This window comes from Carlito syrichta, unplaced genomic scaffold (assembly GCF_000164805.1).
Source record: "Carlito syrichta isolate Samal-C Ts95f unplaced genomic scaffold, Tarsius_syrichta-2.0.1 Scaffold115619, whole genome shotgun sequence".
Taxonomy (NCBI): Eukaryota; Metazoa; Chordata; class Mammalia; order Primates; family Tarsiidae; genus Carlito; species Carlito syrichta.
The window spans coordinates 369033-392896 of NW_007059715.1; the positions used below are offsets into that span (position 1 = coordinate 369033).

Here is a 23864-nt window from a genome sequence, read left to right on the forward strand (position 1 = left end):
CAGCTTTAACTGGGCTACTTCACATTGGTCCTTCTGACACGTTAAACCCCAGAGGGCAGGCCTGCAGCTCAGGCTTAGGGTGAGGGACTACCTAGCCCAGTGACCGGGAAAGACAAAACAGTCAAACACCTCAAGGGCAGAGTAACATGTAAATCACGAGGGAAGATCAGAATGATTTATATTTTATCTGGCTCCAGAGTGACGGTGGAGACAAAATCAATTACACACAGGCTTAGGATCCTGAAATGTAAATTGTTTTTAATATATTTAAAAGCAAACAAATCTTTATTTATAAAAAAATAAATATATAACATGACAAACGTATTCATGATCCTGGGGCTCTCAGGAGGTCAAATTCTTTAATGAATGAAAACATAAAACATACACGATCTGATACACACAAGCATATTCCAGTTGTAAGAGCAGATGTCCTCGAAGACTCAGAACGAACAAAAACATCTTCTACCGCAGAAAGCACATCCAGAGCTGGGCAGTGACGCTGAGCCCAGGCAGTCTAAGAAGCCAGGACAGGAAGGCTCATCCTCAGCTCATAGCGCCACCCAGGCTTCCAAACTGCAGAAGGAACGACTCCCTCCAAGGCTCCCGTTTCCTGGGGTGATTGCAAAACACAAGAAGGGTGGCCTTGTCCTTGCGTGTGGCTCTAAGCCTGAGAGGGGACTGAGAAGGTATGTCATTAAATATTGTCATTGTAACACTGAATGGAAGTCATGATTCTGCCCATGAGCAGGGAGCAGAGGGACACAGGACCTCAGGCTTCACTGAGGCCAGGACTGCGGGGAGCAGGCGTGTGCGTCTCGAGTGGGCAAGAGGCAAGTGCTTTCTCCAGCTGACGTGCTCTCAAGGGTGAAGAGGTTTGGCTTAAAATGCTAGATGCTGCTGCATCAACTGGGATCTGGGAATTAAGGTTTTAGCCCTGTGACACAAAACATAAGAAACAAAAATCCAGTCTCAGCTAAATTGTTGATTAAAACCTGAAATGTTTTTATGTAATTGCCAACAGGCTGGAATGTATCTGACACAGTTTAATCTGCTTTTGTTTCTTTGGCTGTCTTCCAACTAGCTCTACTAGCGGTTCTGACACCCTCAGCTGTATTTTCCAAACCATCTTCTTCCTGTAATTCTCAAGTTGGCTAGTTCTCCTTCCTCTGAAAAATGGCCCACAACAACCTTCCTAATAGTGAAGGTGTACTTCTGAATAGAAGAGTCCTTCGGCCGAAATGGCATCTCCGAGGCCCACAGTTCGAATTGGGTCTTTACACACCAACACTGGCGTGAAATGGAAGGATATTCCCTCCCTATGCCATTCTACCACTGGTTTGTTGGGGTTAAATATGATCCTTGAGCCTGCCTCTGAGTGGGATGTCATGAACTCTTGAGGTGCCCTCAGAGACACTCGGCTAGTGTCTATGGTTTCTGTCGCACAGGCCTGTGTTCCCGCCACGCGTGCGCCTGCAGCCACGGCTGCCAGCTGGTTGGCCCAATGTCCATCCACAGTTGCCAGGATATGGTAGACCAGTGTGTGGAAGTGTATCCTGGTGAGGTCTGAGGCTCTGCTTTGACTCTTCCCATGTTCTTTCAAGATCCAGAAGAGGATGTCACTGACCATGCCCACATCAGGAACTCCATTCCACGAGGAGAGAGAAGAGTGGGGTCCAGACGCCGACTGGGTGAGAAATAGCAGCTCCTGTTCATTCAGCCCAAGGGAAGTCACTGCAGGGAAGACCTGCTAACAGAAACAAGGACAAGTCTCTCTCTGATGGACAGCATCTAGCTCCCAAGATATCTCAGTCAATGACTAAATAACAGAGAAGGCAGGCAGTCACTGTTCTTCCTTACCGTAGGGCTCCCCGCACCTGATGTCACTATTTTGGCCATGACGCTTCAATCTCCACTGTCACTATCACTTGGAAGAAACTGGAAAGCTGCAGTAATGGTGTCTCAGTCCCAGGTTTTTATCGTGTGCCACTGTGTGTCAAGGGCAGAGCTGAACATGTTTTCTGTTTCCTTCCAGGGTGCCTGGTTTTTGCCTTTGCACATACAGCATGTAATCCCAGCACTTTGGGAGGCTGAGGTGAGTGGATTGCCTGAGCCCACGGGTTCGAGACATGCCTGGGCAACTTGGCAAGACCTCATCTCTACAGTAAATCAAAAAATTAGCCGGGCGTGGTGGCGCCCGCCTGTAGTTCCAGCTACTCGGAAGGCTGAGGCGGAAGGATCGCCGGAGCCCAGCAAGTCGAGGTTGCGGTGGCCGCTCCAGTCTGGGTGACAAAGTGAGACTCCAGCCCAGAAAAAAAAAAAAAAAGAAAATGGAGAGCTTAGTAATGTATGATCAGGGTCACAATGGTTCTTTGAATACAACACCAAGAAGCAAGAAGAATACAGTGTCCTGTTAGAGCTGGGCTTCAAAAGCAGGGGTAGGTAGGAAGGCTGTCTGCACTTAGTTGTAATCCTGTGTAAAGAAGGCCCACCCACCTGGAGCCAAGGTGCCTGTGGGCTCAGGCAATCTACTCACCTCACGGAAACCACTGTTATCTTCACCATCTTTTTTTTTTTTTTTTTTTTTAGTTGGAGTCTCACTCTGTCACCCAGGTTGGAGTGCAGAAGCACACTCCCAGCCACCGCAGCCTCGACCTGCTGGGCTCTGGCAATCTTCCACCTCAGCCCTCCAAGTAGTTGGAACTACAGGCACGCGCTACCACGCCCAGCTAATTTTTTTATTTAATTTATTGTAGAGACGAGGTCTCACTAAATTGCCCAGGCTGGTCTCGAACCCTCAGGCTCAGATAATCCACTGGCCTCGGCCTCCCAAAGTGTTGGGATTACAGGCTGAGCCACCAAGCCTAGCCCATCTTTTTTTCTTAGCACTTCCCTCCTCAGAACCAGAGGCCCACACATAAAGGCTTGGTTTTTGATGGAAAGATGAGTATACATGTATGTGAGAATACATTTTTTTTTTTTGAGTTGGAGTCTCTGTCGCCCAGACTGGAGTGCAGTGGCCACTCTCGGCCACCGCAGCTCGACCTGCTGGGTTCTGGTGATCCTTCCGCCTCAGGCTTCCAAGTAGCTGGAACTACAGGCGCGCACAACCACATCCGCTGATTTTTTGATTTATTGTAGAGATGAGGTCTCGTCAAGTTGCCCAGGCGGGTCTCGAACCTGCAGGCTCAGGCAATCCACTCACCTCAGCCTCCCAAAGCACGGGATTACAGGCTGAGCCACCGAACCCGGCTCTGAGAATACATTTTTCAAAGAAATTTATGGCCTATACCTCCACTGGTGCAATAGTGGTTTTTTGCTACATGTTCTGCGCCAGGCATTGAGCTAAAGGCTGTGTTTCATCCAATTCTTACTGTAACCCTGAGGGAAAGAGGAACTGTCTCCATTTTAGACTAAAGCTCAGGGGGTTGACAGTTAGAGACAATGGAATTATAAGTGAAAAGATGATTCCTCAAAAAGAGAAAGGCAAATAAAAACTATATTGAAAAACACCAAGTGTGAATATGACTGTAACTGTGGACTTGGGGGGATATGATGTGCCCACGGAGGTTCATGGGCTGTGACAGGCGTTCTGCTCCGGTGCAGGGTGTCGGCATCGGGGGAGGCTGTGCGTGTGGGGCATGGGGTGGAACTGTACGTTTGCTCTGTTTTACTGTGAACCCAGAACTACCCTAAAAAAAAAGGCATTTTTAAACCCAAACCACTAAATTCAGCCCTCCATAGCCCTGAGTTTTGCATCTGTGGATGCAACCAAGTTGAACTGAAAATGCAGTACTCAAGGGATGTGGAGCCTGCAGACACAGAGGGTAGACTTCCTATCCAGAGGCCAACTGTGCAGCTCGAACACCTGCAGATCTTGGTATCTGTGGGGGTCCTGAGACCCTCCACCCCCGTGGATACTGAGGGGCGACTGTATACTGAAATGCCATCTTTCACTGTCAGACTGATATAAATGCACATTTTAAATTACATGCTGGTAGCAAAGGTAAGAGGGATTGAGCATTTGTAAATATTGCTAGTGGGAAGTAAATGAGTACAATTCTCGTAGAGGGCAACTGGGCAATCTCAGAATTGCAAATACTTTATTTTATTTTATTTTTTTTGAATCACTCACTCTGTCACCCAGGCTAGAGTGCAGTGGCACACTCATGGCCACCGCAGCCTCGATCTGTTGGGCTCAGGCGATCCTTCTGCTTCAGCCTTCCAAGTAACTGGAAACTACATGCGTGCACTACCACACTAGGCTTATTTTTTGATTTATTGTAGAGACAAGGCTTCACCATGTTGCCCAGGATGGTCTTGAACCTGTGGGCTCAGGCAATCCTCTTGCCTCAGCCTCCCAAAGTACTGGGATTACAGGTGTGAGGTACTGCGCCTGGCTGCCAGTACTTTCTTATGCTTCAATTCAGCTATGCTGCATCTGGGAATTTACACACACATATTCTTGCAGGCAAAATAAAATCACCTACAAAGTAATTCACTGCAGCACTGCATGTAATGGCAAAGGGCAGTAAGCATTCGTCCTTCCAGATGGGTTGGGTTAAACAAGCTGCGGTCCCTCCACAGTCATCTTGGCCATGTGGCTGTGAGAAGGCTGAGGACAAGCTCCACGTTGGGATGCAGGAAAGGTCTCCAAGACACACTTAGTGAAAAAACCCAAAGTGCAGAAAGTATATTCAGTGTGTTGTGCTATCTTTTTGGGTAAAAAGAAATGAAAAAATAAGATATATTTCCATATCATCTGTGTACACCTGGAGGGATACCGATGACATTAATAAAGAGATGACTAAGACTCGGGACAGGTGGGCATAACTAGAAGGTGGGAGATGTCATTGTATATCTTTTCATATATATATGTATATATTAATCACATGCAGGTATTAGCAATTAAAAAGGTTAACTGGCAGTGATCTGACAGTGATGTCACTTGCCTAAGCTCATGAAGCCAGTGGCAAAAGCTGGCTGCCAACCAACCACCACGTCTTCTAGGTGTTCTAAGACTTCACTAGCTCACATTTATCCTCATCGTTTCTGCTGTCCAAAGGCAGGAGCTGAACACCTGGAACCTGGTGAGGCAGTGACGTTCCCCAGTTTCCTTCCTTTGACAAAGCTTCTTCGAGCAGCTGGGCTGGACTTTCAGCTTTCTCCTTTTGAGTTCTTTCACTTGCAACTTCCCTATCCCAGAGGGAGAAGTGTGACCCTTGACTTCATCAGTTACACTGCCATATTCCTAACCTTGTAGGAGAACCTGTTCCAGATCAGGTCTGGATCCCTGCTAGGCTTTCCATGGACTTGGGTCTAAGTTACACAAACCTACACTTCAGTGAGCCAGTCCCAGAGTCCAAACCCATGTCCCACTGGACGGGGGAGCTTTGCTCAAGGCCCTGGGAGGGTCAGGGCTGAAACGTGGCCTAGGCTGCCTGTATGGTTACCTGATGCACGATGCTGCTCATGAGTTCCCTGTTGGTCATACTGGCCAGCTCCAGGTGAACTGGAACGCCAGTGGGGATGTCAGACATGGAGGCTACAACCTGCCAAGAGGAGGACAGAGGTGCCATCAGAAACAGAAGTCAGGAAGACGGAAGGACAGAGGTCCTGAGAGGCAATTCTTCCTGGTGACCGCCTTCTGTGCATCCCCATGAGAGCTACAAGCAGTGTGGGTCCCCCTCCGCCTCTGTGGACAAGGGATGCTTTTCCTGACAGGGGAGACGAGGCTCTGCAGAGAGCCATCAGGGCAATGGAATCAGATGACAAAGCCCTGCCCCGTATGTTCATGTTGCCAGCCTACTCCTAGGGCCTCAGCTGAGCAGTGGGCGTTGACTGCTGGACAGGTCTGTAGGAACTGCAGCAGAGCTGACGTGAAGTGAGATGATACAGATGACACGAAGGACACCAACCACACACCCTGCACCTTGCAGCCATGCTCCAGTCAGCACAGGATGCAGAGGCTCAGCAAGGAGATGCTCTGACCTGTCCTACTCAAGCTGCCACCATGTCTGAAGGGACACAGGGAGGTGCCTCACTGGAGCAGGAGGCAAGCTTCATAGCCAGCTGCCAAGATGTGTCCCTGGGAGGCCAAGACCCGAGGCAAGGCAGCATGAGCTAGAGGCCACGAGTGGCTGAACCTGAAGAAAACCTGCAGCTGAGATCTGGGGCGTCGTGACGGTGCCATTACCTCCAAGAGTCTCTTCCTCTGGAGCTCCTTGCTCTGTCCCTCCATCATGTGCAATCCAGAGAGGACCACCAGGTCTGGCTGAAACTCCTCCAGGCTAGACACAAACACCTCCAGCATATTCATGGCCCCGTTGGAGAGGTCGTGAGAGAAGATGAATCTGTTGGCATGGGGAGCTTTTAACTGGCCCCACTGCTCCCCTAGAAAAGCCCAGTCAACACAATGGGAAGAAAAGGAAGAGGCTTTAAGTCTCCTAGCTGTGGAGGGACTTCCAGGTGCCTCATGGGAGCCTTGGCTCCGAGCAGGCTGAGTGGACCCAGCTACAATGGTATAAGGTCAGCACGGCACTGCAAGAAACAAGCCAAAAGTCTAAACCCAAACCCAACAAAGAAACAGAAACACAGTCTGGGTGCCAGACACCTTTTTCAAGGTAGCCAGCTCCCCTAGAGTCCCAGGAGAGCTCCTGTCCACTGAGTTCTCAACAGGAGACACAGTTCCACAGCAGTGGCAGGACTTCCAGATGCCAGCACACAGCACACACCATGCGTGCCCCTCTAGACAAGACAGGCTACCTTTTCAGAGCACATGCCCCTCACAGCAGTGCCCTGAGCATTTTTCATTTAGTTGGAACCTAAGCGGGTTGAATTCCCAAGCACCAAACTGACTGTACCTCCTCTTCCCTGCTGCCCCTGGTGGTTTTGGGGTACCTGGTCCACAGGGTAAGACTGTCTGTCTGCTCTAGCCACTTCTGTGTCAGTTGCTTTGGAGTCACGGCTGTTCAAGATCAAGGTTAAGGGCTACCTCTCCCTCAGTGTGACGCCTTCCCTAACTCTACCACCCCAAGCAGACTTGATTGCTTCCTTCCCAGGGCTACCACTGGACCCTGTTATAGGATTGGGCACATGACTTTGGGACAATGCATTCCAGTGTCCATCCCCAGCAGCAAACTGTGAGCTGAGGGGGGCTCTCGTGTCATCTTCTATCGTCATACTCCTATAGCCTCACACTGCACCTGGCATATATATAGCCATGGGAATGAATTAGCAAAAGAACAAGTGAGTAAGAGAGGAGCCCGATGACCTAAGGGCAACAAAAAAATATGGGTATGAACTTCAAAGCCAACATTTCCCAAACTGACAAGACTCTTACAACAGGGAAAAACACATTACATGGATACTCTCCAGACAGCAAGATATGGACCCAACCCTTAGATAGTGACACTGCTAGGAAACAAAACAAGGCCTAACTTCACCTGGGAGCAAAGAGCCACAGAACATTCCAAATGAATTGATTTATTCAGGGAAGTCGACAGAGGCAAAAATAAACAGGCTTCTGCAAAGCAAGAATGAGGAGGCAGAAAGCTGCTCACTTTCCACAGGACACAGGACAGATGGAGTGGCGAGAAGCAAAGGGATTGAAACTCAGCTCAAGAGAAGTTAGTGCCCTCTTTTCTCACAAAGCTCTTAATTATTTCTGCGAGCAATCTCTCCTCCCAATATATCATCCTGCCCTCAGCCAGTAAGTCAGCAAGACCTCTATAGGGTGACTCACAGGATCCCCAGCCTAAGCCTGAACATGGACTTCTCTGGGGAGCTCTGATAGGAGAGAATGAGAAAAAAGTTGGCAAATCCTTGGAATATACCCATCTAGGTAAGTGTAAAGTCAGGGATGGGCTTCTGTTAAGAGAGCTGACCTGAGGGCTGCTGCCACCTGACTAGGTTCCCTCCTGGAGCCTAGGAAAATGTTGCTTCACATATTTTCACATTTTGCTGCTGTGTACTCAGCAGAAGAGAGCACAGGAAAGAAAAACTGGAGTGTGAAGCATATAGACCCAAGGATGGAGAAGTCTCCTTCTGAGTTCAGCTGTACCATCTCAACTACATGCAAGGTACAGCTGTCCAACAGTGTCACAGTCCTGTCAAGGATGCTAGACTTTCTACTCTAGTCGCCAGGGAGAATGAGACTCCAGGAACCATCCATGTCCCCAGTTCACGCTGTGGGTGCCAACAGAAGTGAGACGAGTCTGGAATAGCAGCAGCAGTCCAGAGGTACCTCCTAACCCATTCCAGACCCTTCCCGTCCACAGTCATCATCACACTTTTCATTCAAGCAGTTCACAAGGTTTCTACACACCAACCTTTAAACCTTACCACAATGGAAAGAAACTACAAACTTAAATGTGACTTGCCAACTTCAACACTGTGTTCCTAATTTTCAGATCTCGTCCTTCCGTAATTCCCATGTGATCCCAGTAAGCACCCAAAAGAGAACCAGCAACAAGAAACAATTCGTTCTTATACCTGGAGAAAGGCATAATTTTCAAGAAGCAGTATAGCTCACCTCTACATTAAAGGTAATTACTTAGAGGGGAGGTCCTCTTAATCATCTGATTTAGAAGCAGTTCATTGGAGAGTATTAAGAACTATTTTAAGATACCAATCAGTCTGTTAAAAGGCTTAAGTTTTTAACTTAAATTAACAACGTGTTGAATCAGAAAGTCAAGAGTCTGAGTTCTGAGCAGAGAGAAAGATGCAGCAGGAAATACACAGAAGCAAAGTATGTCCAAGTATTCAAAATTCTCTCAGAAATCAGATCTTGAGTTTGTGTAATACCTAACATCTGCAGGAGGTAGGGTGGGATGGGATAGACTTGAATTCACAAACATTAGGACATGATGTCATAGGAAATGGTGTAAGGGACATTAAATACAAACCAGCTCCACTCACACAACCCAGGAAAAATAAAATGCTCAGAAGGAGTCAATTCTCAGCAGCTACAACAGTCAGAAAGGCCTCAGGCAGAACCAGCATAGAGCAAGCCGACTTCACCCGCCTTTCACTTTTCTTTGTAATAAAGAAAAAGTTTATATATGTGTACTTAACACATTTTCACTTTTTTTCAAGATGGCTGCCCCGCTACTGCCTCATTCTCTTGGGTTAGAGCAATTCTGTTTGTGTATGTGAGATTTTCTTCTGTGTGGCGATATTCCACCCCCTCCCTTGAGGCAAGGGCCAGTGCGTCAGGAAATCTTAGTATGGCAAGAACAGGGTCCCACCAATTTATAACGATACATTTTCAGCACAGTCACACCCCAATCTGACAACACATAGTCCGGCAACCAGTCTTGCCACCATTACTTACGCATTTCCTTACCTGCTTGGTACTCTAAAATGAGGTGGAACTCATCTGCTTCCTGCAGTGACTCTGGTGGTACAAAGACATTGTCATCAAGAAGCTCATGCAGCTTTGGGCCAATTGGACCACAAAGAAGAACCTGGAGATAAGTGACAGACAGACAGCCTATCAGGAGACCTGCTGCTCCTCCCAGACTCCACAGTGACTCTACTCATTTCAACAAAATATTGGACACCAAATCTGATTGTGAAAGTTCTTGTTCTACTAGGATACAATATGAGGGCCATTACCAGGGCCTAGGCCTCTGGAGGGTATGGCCACAACATATCCAGAAACGAGAGGCTGACAAGGGACCCACATCGCGGTTGTCAGTTACCCGTACAGCTGCTGTACCCCAAACTCCCTGTTAGGGACTGAATGTCTATGTCTCCTTGGAATTTAGATGTTGAAGCCCTAGCACCAGTGTGAGAGTATCTGGAGATGAGGCTTTTAGAAGGCAATTCATGTTAAATGAGGACCTAATCAGATAGGAAGACAGAGACCGAGCTCTCTTCCCCTACCACAAGCTCCAAGGAAAGGCCATGTGAGGACATAGTGGCAAGTTGGCCATCGGCAGCCAGGAGGAGAGCTCATACCAAAAGCCAACCTTGCTGGAACCTTGATCTTGGGCTGTCCAGTCTCCAAAACTGTGAGAAGATAAACTTGTGTTGTTTAAGCCATCCCGTCTATGGTGTTTTGCTATCATGGCAGCCCAAGCAGACTGAGACTCACTCATGACTACTGTGTGGGAAAACAGACATGAGCTGCTGTTTGCCAAAGTTGTCAGATGGAGCAACTGTTGAAAAAGTTGCTGGACCACCACGGCCTTAACAACCAGGGGACCTAATGTCAACACTTTACCTAGCAGTTCTTGGACAGGACAGCCTCTCAACTAAGAGAATTAAAGAATATCTCCATTAGAAGGTCAGGGGAGGTGCTCTGCAATGTTTCTAAAACCTCTTCCTTTGATTCCAACCTGAGCCTCCCCAGCTAGTCTTTCTAGAAACCATGTCACATCTGCTTCTGTTCCTCAGCTCCAATAAGCTGCTGCTTCTGCCACACCACTTGAGGCCAGGCAAACACTTGAAACAATGGGGACTTGGACCAGCATTTAAAGGAAAGTCCCTAGAGACTATCAACATAGCTTCAGATTTAATGTGCTGCACCCAGGAGCTTCAAAAGTTATTTTTACTTGCCGATTAACTGCTTGTTTGTACACTACTTTGTACAGAGTTTCTTTTGTATCTAACTAAGAAATCCCAGCTTCTGGGTAAAAATAGTGCTCTCTCCCCATCCTGTCCCGACACATGCCCATCACCTGCCAATTCTGAAAAGTCTTGCCCTGACCAATTTATTTCCTTTCTCTAACTCTTAGCTAGAACTTCAATTCCAATATGAGACAAAAAGGGCCAGATTTACCCTCCTGCCTGAAGAAACAACAACGACAAAATATGTGAAACAACAGTTTTCGAAACACCTGGACATTAAACAACAAAGGACAGTGAACCCTAAGAAACAGAAATAAACCGAGTAAGCCCTACAGATGCTTCAGCATATTACTATAAGAGAGTTTCCAGAAATGTGAAAACTGAAAGAACTGGTCACTAGCAGACCTGCACCACAAGAGATGTTTAAAAAAAAAGTCCTCAGGCAGAAAGAGAATGAGACCAGAGGGAAATATGCATCTCAACAAAGAACACCAGAGATAGTAATACTGGGTAAGTCCATGAGATTATTGTTCTGATTATTTAAATCTCTTTAAAAGAATATTAACTGTTTGAAGAAAAATACCACATAGTGTAAGGTTTAAAACATATATAGAAGTAAAATACAGCTGGGGGACATGTGGAAGCACAGGCACACCTTGTTTCATTGTGCTTCACAGACACTGCACTTTTTACAATGGATGGTTTGTGGCAGCACTGTGTTGAGCGAGTCTAGTTGTTGGTGCCATTTTTCCAGCAGCATGTGCCCACTTGTTGCTGTGTCACATTTTGGGAATTCTCCTAAACTTTTTCATTATTATTATATCAGCTATGGTAATCTGTGATCAGCGATCTTTGATGTTACTACTCTAATTGTTTTGGGACACTACAAATCGCTCCCATATAAGATAGCAAACAATCGATAAATGTGTGTTCAGACTGTTTCGCCAACCAGTTATTCCCCATGGCTCTCTCCCTCTCCTGTGGCATCCTTAGTCTCTGAAACACAACAATATTGAAATTAGGCCAATTAATAACCTGCACTGGCCTCAAAGTGTTCAAGTGAAAGGAAGAATTACATGTCTCTCACTTTAAATCAGAAGCTAGAAATGATTAAGTTTAGTGAGGAAGGCATGTCAAAGCCGAGACCGACAGAAAGCTAGGCCTACTTGTGCCAAACAGTCGCCAAGCTGTGAATGCAAAGGGACATTTCTTGAAGGAAATTAAGTGCTACTCCAGTGGCATACATGAAAGGCAAGAAAGCAAAACAGCCTCACTGATGACATGGAGAAAGTTTTCATGGTCTGCATGGAAGAACAACCAGCCACAACATTCTGTTATATCAAAACCTAATCCATAGCAAGACCCTGGCTTTCTTCAATCCTAGAAGGCTGAGAGAGGTAAGGAAGCTGCAGAAGAAAAGCTTGAAGCTTGAAGTCAAGCAGAGGTTGACTCATGAGGTTTAAGGAAAGAAGCCATCTCTGGAACATAAACGTGCAAGGTGAGGCAGCAGGTGTTGACAGAGAAGCTGCAGCAAGTTCTCCAGAAGATCCAGCTGAGATAAATGATGAAGGTGGCTATGCTAAACAACAGATTGTCAAATGCAGGCAAAACAGCCTTCTGTTGGAAGAAGATGCCATCTAGGACTTCCCTAGCTAGAGAGAAGTCAATGCCTGGCTTCAACACTTCAAAGGACAGGCTGAGTCTCTTGTTAGTGGCTAATGCAGCTGGTGACTTTAATGGAGGCCAATGCTACTCGAACATTCCAAAAGTGTCCTAAGGACCTTAGTAATTACACTAAATTACTCTGCCTGTGTTCTGTAAGTGGAACAGGAAAGCCAGGATGACAGCACATGTGTTTACCATATGGTTTACTGAATTTTTAAAACCCACTGTTGAGGGCTATTGCTCAGAAAAAAAGATTCCTTTCAAAATATTACTGCTCATTGACATCCTGCAGCCCATAAGTTAAAGAGTATTTTCAACTTTCAGACTATTATTTAAGAAATACATTTCAGTCAGGCTCGGTGGCTCAGCCTATAATCTCGTGCCTTTGGGAGGCTGAGGTGAGTGGATTGCTTGAGCCCGCGGGTTTGAGACCCGACTGGGCAACTTGGCGAGACCTCATCTCTACAATAAGTCAAAAATTAGCTGGGTGTGGTAGCGTGCACCTGTAGTTCCAGCTACTCGGAAGGCTGACGCGGAAGGATCACTGGAGCCCAGTAGGTCAAGGCTGCGGTGGCCGGGAGCAGCCACTGCACTCCAGTATGGGTGACAGAGTGAGACTCTAACTCAAAAAAAAAAAAAGAAAAAAAGAAATACATTTCAAAAGGCTATAGCTGTCATGGACAGTGATTCCCCTGATGGGTCTGCACAAAGTCAACTGAAAAACTTCTGGAAAGGATTCACCATTCTAGATGTCATTAAGAACATTCATGATTTATGGGAAGAGGTCAAAATATCAACATTATCAGGAGTTTAATTTGATTCCAACTCTCAGGGATGACTTTGAGGGGTTCAAGACTTCAGTGGAGGAAGGAATTGCAGATGTAGTAAAAATAGCAAGAGAACTAGAACTAGAAGTAGAGCCTGAAGATGTGACTGAATTGCTGCAATCCATAATAAAACTTTGAAGGGATGAGGAGTTGCTTCTTATGGGTGAGCAAATAATGTGTCTTGAGATGGAATCTCTTCCTGGTGAAGATGCTGTAAACGTTGAAATGACAACAAAGGATTTAGAATATTTCATCAACATAGCTGAAAAAGTAGCAGGTTTGAGATTATTGACACCAATTTTGAATGAAGTTCTACTGTGGATTAAACAGTATCAAATAGCAGCATGTGCTACAGAGAAATCTTTCGTGAAAGGAAGAGTCAATTAATGTGGCAAACTTCACTGTCATCTAATTTTAAGAAATTGCTACAGTCACCCCAGCCTTCAGCAACCACCACCCTGATCAGTCAGGAGCCATCAACATGGAGGCAAGACCCTCTACCAAAAGCAAGGTTACAAGTCTCTGAAAGCCTGGATGATCGTTAGCATTGTTTAGCAATAAAGTATTTTAAAATTATGTACTTTTTTTCGACATGTACTATTGCACACTTGACTATAGTGCAGTGTAAACATAACTTTTATATGTACTGGGAAACAAAAAAATTCATGTAACCCATTTTACTGCATTATTTGCTTTATTGTTGTAGTTTGGAATGGAACCTGCAGTATCTCTGAGGTAAGCTTGTACATAACTGTAAAGTTCTTACAGTATACATGGTGGTATATCACTTGAAAGTAGGCTGTGATAAGCTAAAGATGTACATTATAAGCCCTAAAACAACCACTAAATAGGAAAACAAAGAATTACAGCTAGTAATTCAGAAAGATAAAATGAGATCATAGAAAACAATCTGATAGAGTACAGAAAAAGAGGAGAAAAAGAAGATAAAGAAGTGAGGCATACAGAAAACAAATAACAAGATGTCAGGTTTAAACCTAACCAGATATATCAATAATTAAACCCAAATGGTCTAAACACTCCAATCTGCAGAGATTGTCAACGTGGATTAAAAATCAAGTTCTAACTATATGTTGTCTATGAGAACTGCAATTTAAATGAAAAGACACAAATAGGATGGAAAAAGACATAGCATGCAAATACTAATAGAAAGAAAGCTGGGATGATTATTTCAATTAAAATAAACTTCAGAGCAAATAATATTATGAAATGACCTTCTTCACCCCTGGTAATGATAAATGGGTTGATTCATGAAGGGGGTGTAACAATCTGGAACATTTATACAATTATGTACCTAATAACAGAGCTTTGAAATACATGAAACAAAAAGTTATAGAACTGCAAAGGAAATAGACAAGTGTCTACAATCATAGTTGATGTCAACACCCCTCTCTCAATAACAGATAGGTCAAGTAGACAGAAAACCAGCAAGGATACAGAAGACTTGAACAACACTATCAACCAACTTGATCTAATAGACTCTTATAGAACACTACCCAATAACAGAAAGATTCATGAAGTTCTTGAAGTTTTCAAGTGCACATAGAACTTTACCAAGATAGATCATACTCTGGGTCATTAAAAGTCTCAACAGGCTGGGCTTCGTGACTCAGCCTGTAATCCCAGTAACTTTGGGCGGCTGAGGCGAGTGGATTACCTGAGCCCATGGGTTCGAGACCAGTCCAGGCATCTTGGCAAGACCTCATCTCTACAATAAAATTAAAAAATTAGCCAGGCGTGGTATCGCATACCTGTAGTTCTGGCTGTTTTCTGGAAGGCTGAGGTGGAAGGATTGCTGGAGCCCAGCAGGTTGACGCTGGGGTGGCTGTGAATGTGCCACTGCACTCCAGCGTGGGCGACAGAGTGAAACTCCAACTCACAAAACTAAACAAAACTAAACTAAAAGTCTCAATAAACTTAATAGAATTCAGGCCACAGGAAGCATATTTTCTGATTGCAATGGAGTTAAATTAGAAATAAGTAACAGAAAGGTATCTGGAAAATCCCCAAATCTTTATTAATAGAAACTAAATAGCACACCTCTAAATAGTCCATGAATGGGCTATTAAATGGTGCATCTCAATAAATCAAAGGGAAATTAGAAAATATTTTGAACTGAATGAAAATAAAAAGAATGTATCAAAATCTGTGGAATGCAGCTATGGCAGTACTTAAGGGGAAACTTATACCACTAAACACCTATATCTGAAAACTGGAAAGATCTCAAAATCAATGACTTGAGCTTCTTTTTTTTTTACGGATCCGGCTTGCCGACTTTCCTTGCCTACACTGTCCCAGACCTGAGCTTCTTACTTTAAGAAACTAAAAAAAAGAAGAGCAAGTTAAATACAAAGTAAGCAGAAACCAATGAAATAAAAATAGAAAAAACAACAGAGAAAAATTAATGAAAGCTGGACTCGGTGGCTCAGTCTGTAATCCCAGCACTTGGGGAGGCCGAGGCGAGTGGACTGCCTGAGCCTGTGGATTGGAGACCAGCATGGGCAACTTGGCGAGACCTCATCTCTACAAAAAATAAAAACAAGATTAGCTAGGCGTGGTAGAGTTCTGGCTACTTGGAAGGCTGAGGTGGAGGGCGACAGAGTGAGACTCCAACACACACACAAAAAATCAATGAAACCCAAAACTCAGTATTTATTAAAAAGAATAAAACTGATAAACCTCTGGCCAAACTGCTGAGAGAGAGAGAGAGAGAGAGAGAGAGAGAGAGAGAGAGAGAGAGAAAGACAAGGAGGGAGAGAGAGAGAGACAGAGACACAGAGACAGACAGAGAGAGAAAAGGCACAAATGACCGGTATCAGGAATAAGAGATACCAAGAGTGCCAAAAAAAAAAAAAAAATTTATGCACATTTTAAGAGATGTTGTATCTATGTATTTCTTTAGTTCACCGCAATTAGTGTCTGGACTTTGAGCACCTCTTGTAACTACAGAAGTCAAACATGACTTGTATTCATCTTCTGTTATTGGTATACATTGAGTATTACAATTTTAATATAATGTTTCCTTTCTTAAAATGTATATACATTTTTTGGTACCCTCTGTGTTACAGCTTATAGAGATCTTAAAGGGCTAAGGAAATAATATAATTAACTTTACACCAACAAATTCAACAACTTAAATGAAATGGACAAATTCTTTGAAAGATACAAACTACCAAAACTTATTCATAAAACAGAACATCTAGATTTCCCCATATCTATTATAGAAATTGGTTATCATTTAAAACCTTCCCACATAGAAAACTTGAGGCCTCCAGGGCTTCACTGGCAAATTCTACGAACTCAGAAGGAAGCCATAATACCACTTCTACCAAGCTTTTTTTTTTGAGTTGGGAGTATCACTCTGTTGCCCAGGCTGGAGTGCAGTGGTATGCTCATGGCCACCACAGACTTGACCTGCAGGGCTCAGGTGATTCTTCTGCCTCAGCCTACCAATTAGCTGGAACCATAGGCATGTGCCACCATGCCTGGCTGATTTTTTTATTTATTGTAGAGGCAAGGTCTTGCCATGTTGCTCAGGTTGGTCTTGAGCCCCTGAGTTTAGGTAATCCTCTTGCGTCTGCCTCCCAAAGTGCTGGGATTACAGGCGTGAGCCACCATGCCCGGCTTTTACCAAGCTTTTTATAAAAAACTGAAAAGGAGGAGGAATACTTTCTAACTCATTCTATAAGGCCAGTTTTACCCCTATAACAAAATCACAGGCATTACAATAAAAGAAAAATATAGACCAATATCCCTCATGGAAATTGATGCAAAAATTCAAAAAAAAAATTGTAGTAAAGTAAATATATGAAAAGAATAATAGAGAGAGAGAGAGAGAGAGAGAGAATGTATATGTATTTTTTGAGTCAGAGTCTCACTCTGTCACCCAAGCTGGAGTACAGTGGCATGGTCACAAATCACTGCAGCCTCGACCTGCTAGGCTCAGGTGATCCTTCCACCTCAGGCTCCTGAGTAGCTGGGACTATAGGTATACGCCATCATGCCTGGCTAATTTTTTTTTTTTTTTTTTTTGTAGAGACAAGGCCTTGCTTTGTTGCCTAGGCTGGTCTTGAACTCCGAGGCTTAAGAGATCATTCTGCCTCAGCCTCCCAAAGTGCTGGATTATAGGTGTGAGCCACTGTACCTGGTCTAAACGGAATCCCCTTGAAAGTGCAGATAAGGTGGTGAAGTGAAGGCAGATCCTTGTGCTGAATCCTGGCTCCAACATTTAGTAGGTAGGTGACTGGGCACCTTAGTTAGCCTCTCTGGACCTCTTTCTTATCTTCAGAATGATAAGACTGTTGTGAGGACTGAGGAACAGATAACACTTTTCATTTCAATCTCCTACCAAGGTCAGACTTGCTTTATCAGGATGTCTTCCAATTAGATGGGTCCCAAGCCCAGCTTCTCCAGACACCAAGAGCAAATGCTGGTCCCAAGGGAGGTCAATATTGAAAGGTCAATCATGCACTTACCTGCACCTTCCAGGGTGTGTCCTCTGCATTATTTATCAGGATAGAAGTGCAACCTTTTAGGGACCTATGAAAACTTCTGGGATTCTAATGGGAAGGTTTGGCGCTCTCTCTAAAGATTAACTTCTGATCAATCTCTTCTTTTCTTCACGTCTTAGCTGGTAGTATTTCCAAAGGTCAGTCCTGGAATTGCTAATCTTCTCTATTTGAGAGTTAATGACTATTTATAAGGATAATGACTGCAAAATCTGTATTTTTTTCTCTAATATTTCATGAGAGCTTTAATTCTTATTAAAATGTGAATGTGCTTCTGAGTTCATTCCCTTATTTCTATTTTTAGGCTGATCGTTCAACACTAGAGGATTGTTCATAGTTCCCTTCTTTTGCTGGCAGCCACAATCATTCTGCACTTCTCAAGTTCATTCACGCCAGAATCATCTTGGTTAAATCTCTTTGCTCCCCAGGGATGGTCCAGCCAAGTCAGTGACTCCACTGGCAGAGATTTTAGACGTGCACATTCTCCTTCTCTGGCCACTCTCATCCAAACCCTAACCATCTTAGATTACAACAGCAGTAACTTCTGTGCTGCCCCGCTCCTCGTTGCACGAGAAACTTCTTATTCAGATATTATTTTGAGCATAGCAACAATTTAAATTCTACTTAAACCAAATGGGGCTGAGTACAGTGGCTCACACCTATAATCCCAGCACTTTGGGAGGTCAAGGTGAGAGGACTGCCTGAGCCCATGGGTTCGAAACCAGCCTGGGCAACTTGATGAGACCTCATCTCTACAATAAGTCAAAAAATTAGCTGGGTGTGGTGGCATGTGCCTGTAATTCCAGCTACTTGGAAGGCTGAGGTGGAAGGATCACCTGAGCCCAGCAGGTCGAGGCTGCGGTGGCTGTGAGCATGCTACTGCACTCCAGTCTGGGTGACAGAGTAACACACCAACTCGGAAAAAAAAAACAACACCAAATAGTTTGAGACTTGAAGACACACCCACTACTGACACCCATCTAATAGCTTTCATTTCTTGCCAGTCTGGGCCCAGGCTTGTCAATGTAGCCAGTTATGTTTTCTTTCATCACTTGTATAATCCCCAGTCTTAGGTACTGACTCCAGATCCCACATGCTCCCAACTATTAGATGATACAGTACTTAAGAACATGGGATCTTGGGTCAGACTGCCTACGTTAAAATCCTAGTTCTGTTACTTATCAGTTGTGAAACTCTCTAAACCTCAAGCTTCCTCATGTAGAAAGCAAAATCAATGACAGTACCATTAACAGTACCAACTAGCCAAGTGCAGTGGCTCATGCTTGTAACCCAGCACTTCGGGAGGCAGAGGCAAGAGGATTGCCTGAGATCAGGGATTTGAGAACTGCCTGGGCAACTTGGCGAGACCTCATCTCTACAATAAATCAAAACAGTTAGCTGGGCATGGTGGTGTGTGCCTGTAGTTCCAGCTACTTGGAAGGCTGAGGTGGAAGGATCACCTGAGCCCAGCAGGTTGAGCCTGAGGTAGCCGTGAGTGTGCCACTGCACTCCAGCCAGGACAACAGAGTGACACTCCTGCTCAAAAAACAAAAAACAGTACTAACTAGCCTTACAGGGTCGTCACAAGGATCACACAATTTATGGAAAGCAGCAAAGACAATGTCAGGCACGTAGTAAACACTCAAAGTCTTAGTTACTACTGTTCTCCTACTATTGTTATGTTGCTTCCTAAGAGGCCCAGGGTTTAGCACATAGCAGGTGATCCACAAGCTGAATCAAGGAACAAATATTCATTCTTGCTCCCCAAATTACTGAAACACTAGTGGAAGTCATAAGTTTTAGTCTGAGAATTTGACCTACCTTTAAATCTGAGTTGGTTGCAAACTTCTGTCCAATTAAAGCTGCATTTCCTCCTACATAGTGCTGTAAGACAGTTCAAGGCTATTAGACGGTATATTAATATAACTATATCACCCAAGCTTAACAATTTTTTATTTTAAAAATTAATCCATAGTCCATTTTTTTCCCCACAACATTTTGAGGAGGATTTACAACAAAGGACACACAGACAAAGTTACTAAAAAAAGAAACAGATCATGAATAATAAGGTGAAGGAAAAAATATGCTAGCCATGAAAATTAGAACAATTGCTTTAACTATAGATCAAATATGACTCTGAGCTTCCAAGCAGACAAACAGATATAGGAAACATGAAAAGTGTAGCTATATATATATATATTTTTTTTTTTTGAGTTGGAGTCTCATTTCATTGCCCAGGCTAGAGTGCAGTGGCACACTCACGGCCTGCTGGGCTCTGGCGATCCTTTCGTCTCAGCCTTCCATGTAGCTGGAACTACAGGTGCGAGTTACCACACCCAGCTAACTTTTGATTTATTGTAGAGACGAGGTCTTCCCAAGTTGCCCAGGCTAGTCTTGAACCCATGGGCTCAGGAAATCCACTCGCCTCGGCCTCCCAAAGTACTGGGATTACAGGCTGAGCCACCGGGCCTGGCCAATATATCTTATCTTCCACACTGTCATCCTTCTAAAATGAAGAAAAATGTCACTCTCCTCCTGAAACTCCTTCAGTAGATACGATAAAGAACTAGACTCTAACTCCAGAGTAAGGTACATGGGCCTTTCTTTATCTGATGTGTGCTTTCCTTTTCACTTCTGCCTTCTGCCCTTTCTTCCACACCTGCTTGCAGCTCTGCAAGCCGGCCTTCCTCTCTTGTCTCTGCCTTTGGCACATGCTGCTTCCTTTCATTAGGAAGCTCTCCCCTTCTCAGATGCTAGATAAATCTCTGATCACTTTCCAAGAATCAGCCAGCCGCAGCGCCACCCTCTTCTGCGATGCCTTCTTTGTTCCCCTTTCCCCACTGACATCTCGCTCTCCGCAACTGCCCTCACCAGACAGGATCACAGCTTCCTTCCTTCCCCCATAACCTGAACAAACCTTCCATACAGCCCTTGTATACAACTAGTCTGTTATCACCTAGGTACAGAACTAGCTTCTTCAGGGCAGGGACTGTCATCTTTTAAGTTAAAGCACAGTGGATGTTTGTTACTAAATTTTGAGAAAGGAAGAAACACACTAATGTGTTTGGAAATATGAAGGCTTTCCTGGAAGAAAATTCTAAAGGTCATGGGCCCCAATATATGTCAATATTTCCCCCTAAGCACCACATCTTTAGCTGATAATCTAGAGGGCAGATAATTCAAGGTTGGTGTCCCATGCTGCTGACTAGGGATGGATCCGTGAGCCTTGGAAACCTGACACATAGGAGATAAGCTTGCTGTTCTATTATGAAAGTTGAGAAGCTTAATCAATAGTCTTGCCTGGGTTGAATGCTATTACTTTCTAGTCCTTAGCCCATGCGGAGTCATGGCCTAAACGAACAGTTCTAGATACTGGATATCACTTTCGCCTCACAGCTTGTGTTGACCAAACTCTGAATTCAGCTGAGACAGTAACAGCTTTCTAGAGATACATTAAAAACTCTCTGTGATATGCAGGCTGCAATTAAGCCTTTTAACATGTTAGCTTTAATGTCTTATTTAACTATAATGACTAGAATTTACTTAAAAACCTTGGGGGAGGCCAGGCATGGTGGCTCATGCCTATAATCCCAGAACTTTGCGAGGGCGAGGTGAGAGGACTGCCTGAGCCCACGGGTTCGAGACCAGCCTGGGCAACTTGGCAAGACCTCATCTCTACAAAAAATCAAAACATTAGCTGGGCATGGTGGTGTGTGCCTGTAGTTCCAGCTACTTGGAAGGTTGAGATGGAAGGATCGCCTGAGCCCAGCAGGTAGAGACTGTGGTAGCTGGGAGCATACCATTGCCCTCCATCCTGGGTGACAGAGTGAGACTCCGACTCAAAAAAAAAAAAAATCTAGGGGGGAAAATATTAAGATATCTACAAAGTGGATTTTAAAGTTTTCACATAATGGTTATTAACTGTTGTTTATCATTCAAATTGCCTAATAGTTTAAGAGAGTTTAAGAAGGCACCAAATTGGCAGGGCTTGGTAGCTCAGCCTGTAATCCCAGCACTTTGGGAGGCTGAGGTGAGTGGATTGCCTGAGGCTGCAGGTTCAAGATCCGTCAGGGCAACTTGGTGAGACCTCATCTCTACAATAAATCAAAAACTAGCCGGGCGTGGTAGCACATGCCTGTAGTTCCCAGCTACTTGGAAGGCTGAGGTGGAAGGAAGGATCACCGCAGCCCAGCAGGTAGAGGCTGCGGTGACCAGGAGTGGCCACTGCACTCCAGTCTGGGAGACAGAGTGAGACTCCAACTCAAAAAAAAAAAAAAAAAAAAAAAGAAGGCACCAAATTAAAGTGTAACTCCAGTGGATGGTAAATAGCACTTACATTAGGTTTTACAATGTTAAGAAATAATCTGGGCCATCAAGAAGCTAGATAAAGTTTTTGTAATTTTTTTTTTCACCATGAAACAAAAGGCAGAATCAAGGCAGAAGAGAAGAAAATAGAAACTAAACTGGGGGCTTAAATACCATGATTATAAAGACCTGAGTAGTAGATTCAGCATCATGTAAAAACGCAAGATTCTCTCATAAGAAGAGATCAGAATCTCACTTCTGAGTTCAGCTGTCAAAATGATCATAATTAAAAAAATTTTTTTTGAGTTGGGGTCTCACTCTGTCCCTCAGGCTAAAGTGCTGTGGCATGATCATGACAATCATGGCTCATGGCAGCCTCGACTTCCTGAGCTCAGATGATCCCTCCACCTCAGCCTCCTGAGTAACTGGGACTATAGGTGTGTGCTACCACACTTGGCTAACTATTTTATTTTACTTTTATTTTATTTTTGTAGAGATGAGGTTTCACTATGTTGCCCAGGCTGGTCTCAAACTCCTGGGCTCAAGCAATTCACCTGCCTCAGCCTCCCAAAGTGCTGGGATTACACAGGTGTGTGCATCCATGCCCAGCCCATTATTGAAATTTTAACAACTTGATGTCTCCTTAAGAAACTGAGTTGGGTAATGCCTGTGCCCACCTCTAATGTTCAAATGAGCAGCTTCAAAGGACAAAAAGCTTTAAAATCTTAAAAGTCATCAAAATAAAAGTAGTCACAGAGGTTTGCTTGTAAAAGGTGCCAATTAAAAATGGCATTAAGGCTGTGCATGGTGGCTCACATCTATGATCTCAGCACTTTGGAAGGCAGAGCAAAAGGATTTGCCTGAGTCCAGGGGCTTGAGACCAGCCTGGGCAACTTGGTGAGACCTTGTCTTTACAAAAAATCAAAAAATTAGCCAAGTGTGGTGGCGTGTGCCTGTGGTTTCAGCTACTTGGAAGGCTGAGGCAGAAGGATCACCTGAGCACAGCAGGTCAAAGCTGAGATGGCCATGAACATGCCACTACACTCCAGCCTGGGCGACAGTAAGACTCCTACTCAAAAAAAAAAAGAAAAAAAAAAAGGAAAGGTATTAAGAGCTTCTCTGGCTAGAACTGAAGGTATTAGGTGAGAAGGAAGAATTGGGGAGTAGGGAGAGATGCTTAACCAAATAACCAAAACTCAGCAGCAGGCATGCTGGGGTGAGGTAGGAAGAGCCATGGTTGGGTCTCTGGTCACAGCACTGCCTCTTACTCCTTGTGAGCCTCCAGGAAATGCCTGGACCACATAGGCCTTACAGCTTTGTTTATAATAACCAGGTGAGCTTGGGGACCACTAAGGTTCTCTCTGTTTCTAATAGGTTCTACCCTGTAGAAGTGCTGTCAAAACGAGGCTCTCAGACCTATAGCATCAACCAGGAAACAGGCTGCAAAGATAAATGCTTGGGCCCCTTCCCACATCTACTGAATCAGAACTCTGGAAGTAGGTCCAGCACTGTTTCAACAGCCCCTTCAAGTGACTCTGATACAGACTCAAGTCAGAACCACCAATCTAGACCAGCAATTTTCAGCCATGGTTGATTTTGCTCCCCTCCTCTTCTATATCCAAGATACACCGGACAATGTCTGAAGACATTTTGGCTGTCACAACTGGGGAAGACAACTATATATCGGAAGGTCAGAGATACAGCTTTACAAAAAGAGAAAACTGTAAAATTGGGTTCCAATGATTACCATCTTGGGGCAAACTGGAGGAGAAGTTACCTGGTTGCTTCCAGGAAGCACAGGAAAAAGGCATCCTTTCCCACCCTATCTTGACTTACTGTGGCTCCTGGGAACTCTGACGCAACCTGGGCAATGTCATGAAAGGCGTCCTTGTCACTGAAGAAGCGCTCAGCTGCTGCTCCTTTCCCCATGAAGTGAATGAAGGCTTCTTCCAGATCATTCCTTGAATGC

The 23864-nt window shown here is 44.5% G+C and overlaps 1 protein-coding gene across 1 annotated transcript; it reads right to left on the bottom strand.

Annotated features, from left to right (window-relative positions):
* Positions 1–238: 238 nt before the first annotated feature.
* ADPGK (ADP dependent glucokinase) lies at positions 239–23824 on the bottom strand. The gene is made up of 6 exons (XM_008072886.2): positions 23732–23824; positions 19412–19474; positions 9344–9464; positions 6194–6390; positions 5451–5549; positions 239–1744 (listed from the first exon to the last, which is right to left on the bottom strand). The coding sequence occupies exons 1-6, from the start codon at positions 23822–23824 to the stop codon at positions 1193–1195; spliced, it is 1125 nt and encodes a 374-aa protein (XP_008071077.1). The 3' UTR covers positions 239–1192.
* Between the last annotated feature and the right edge of the window lie 40 nt (positions 23825–23864).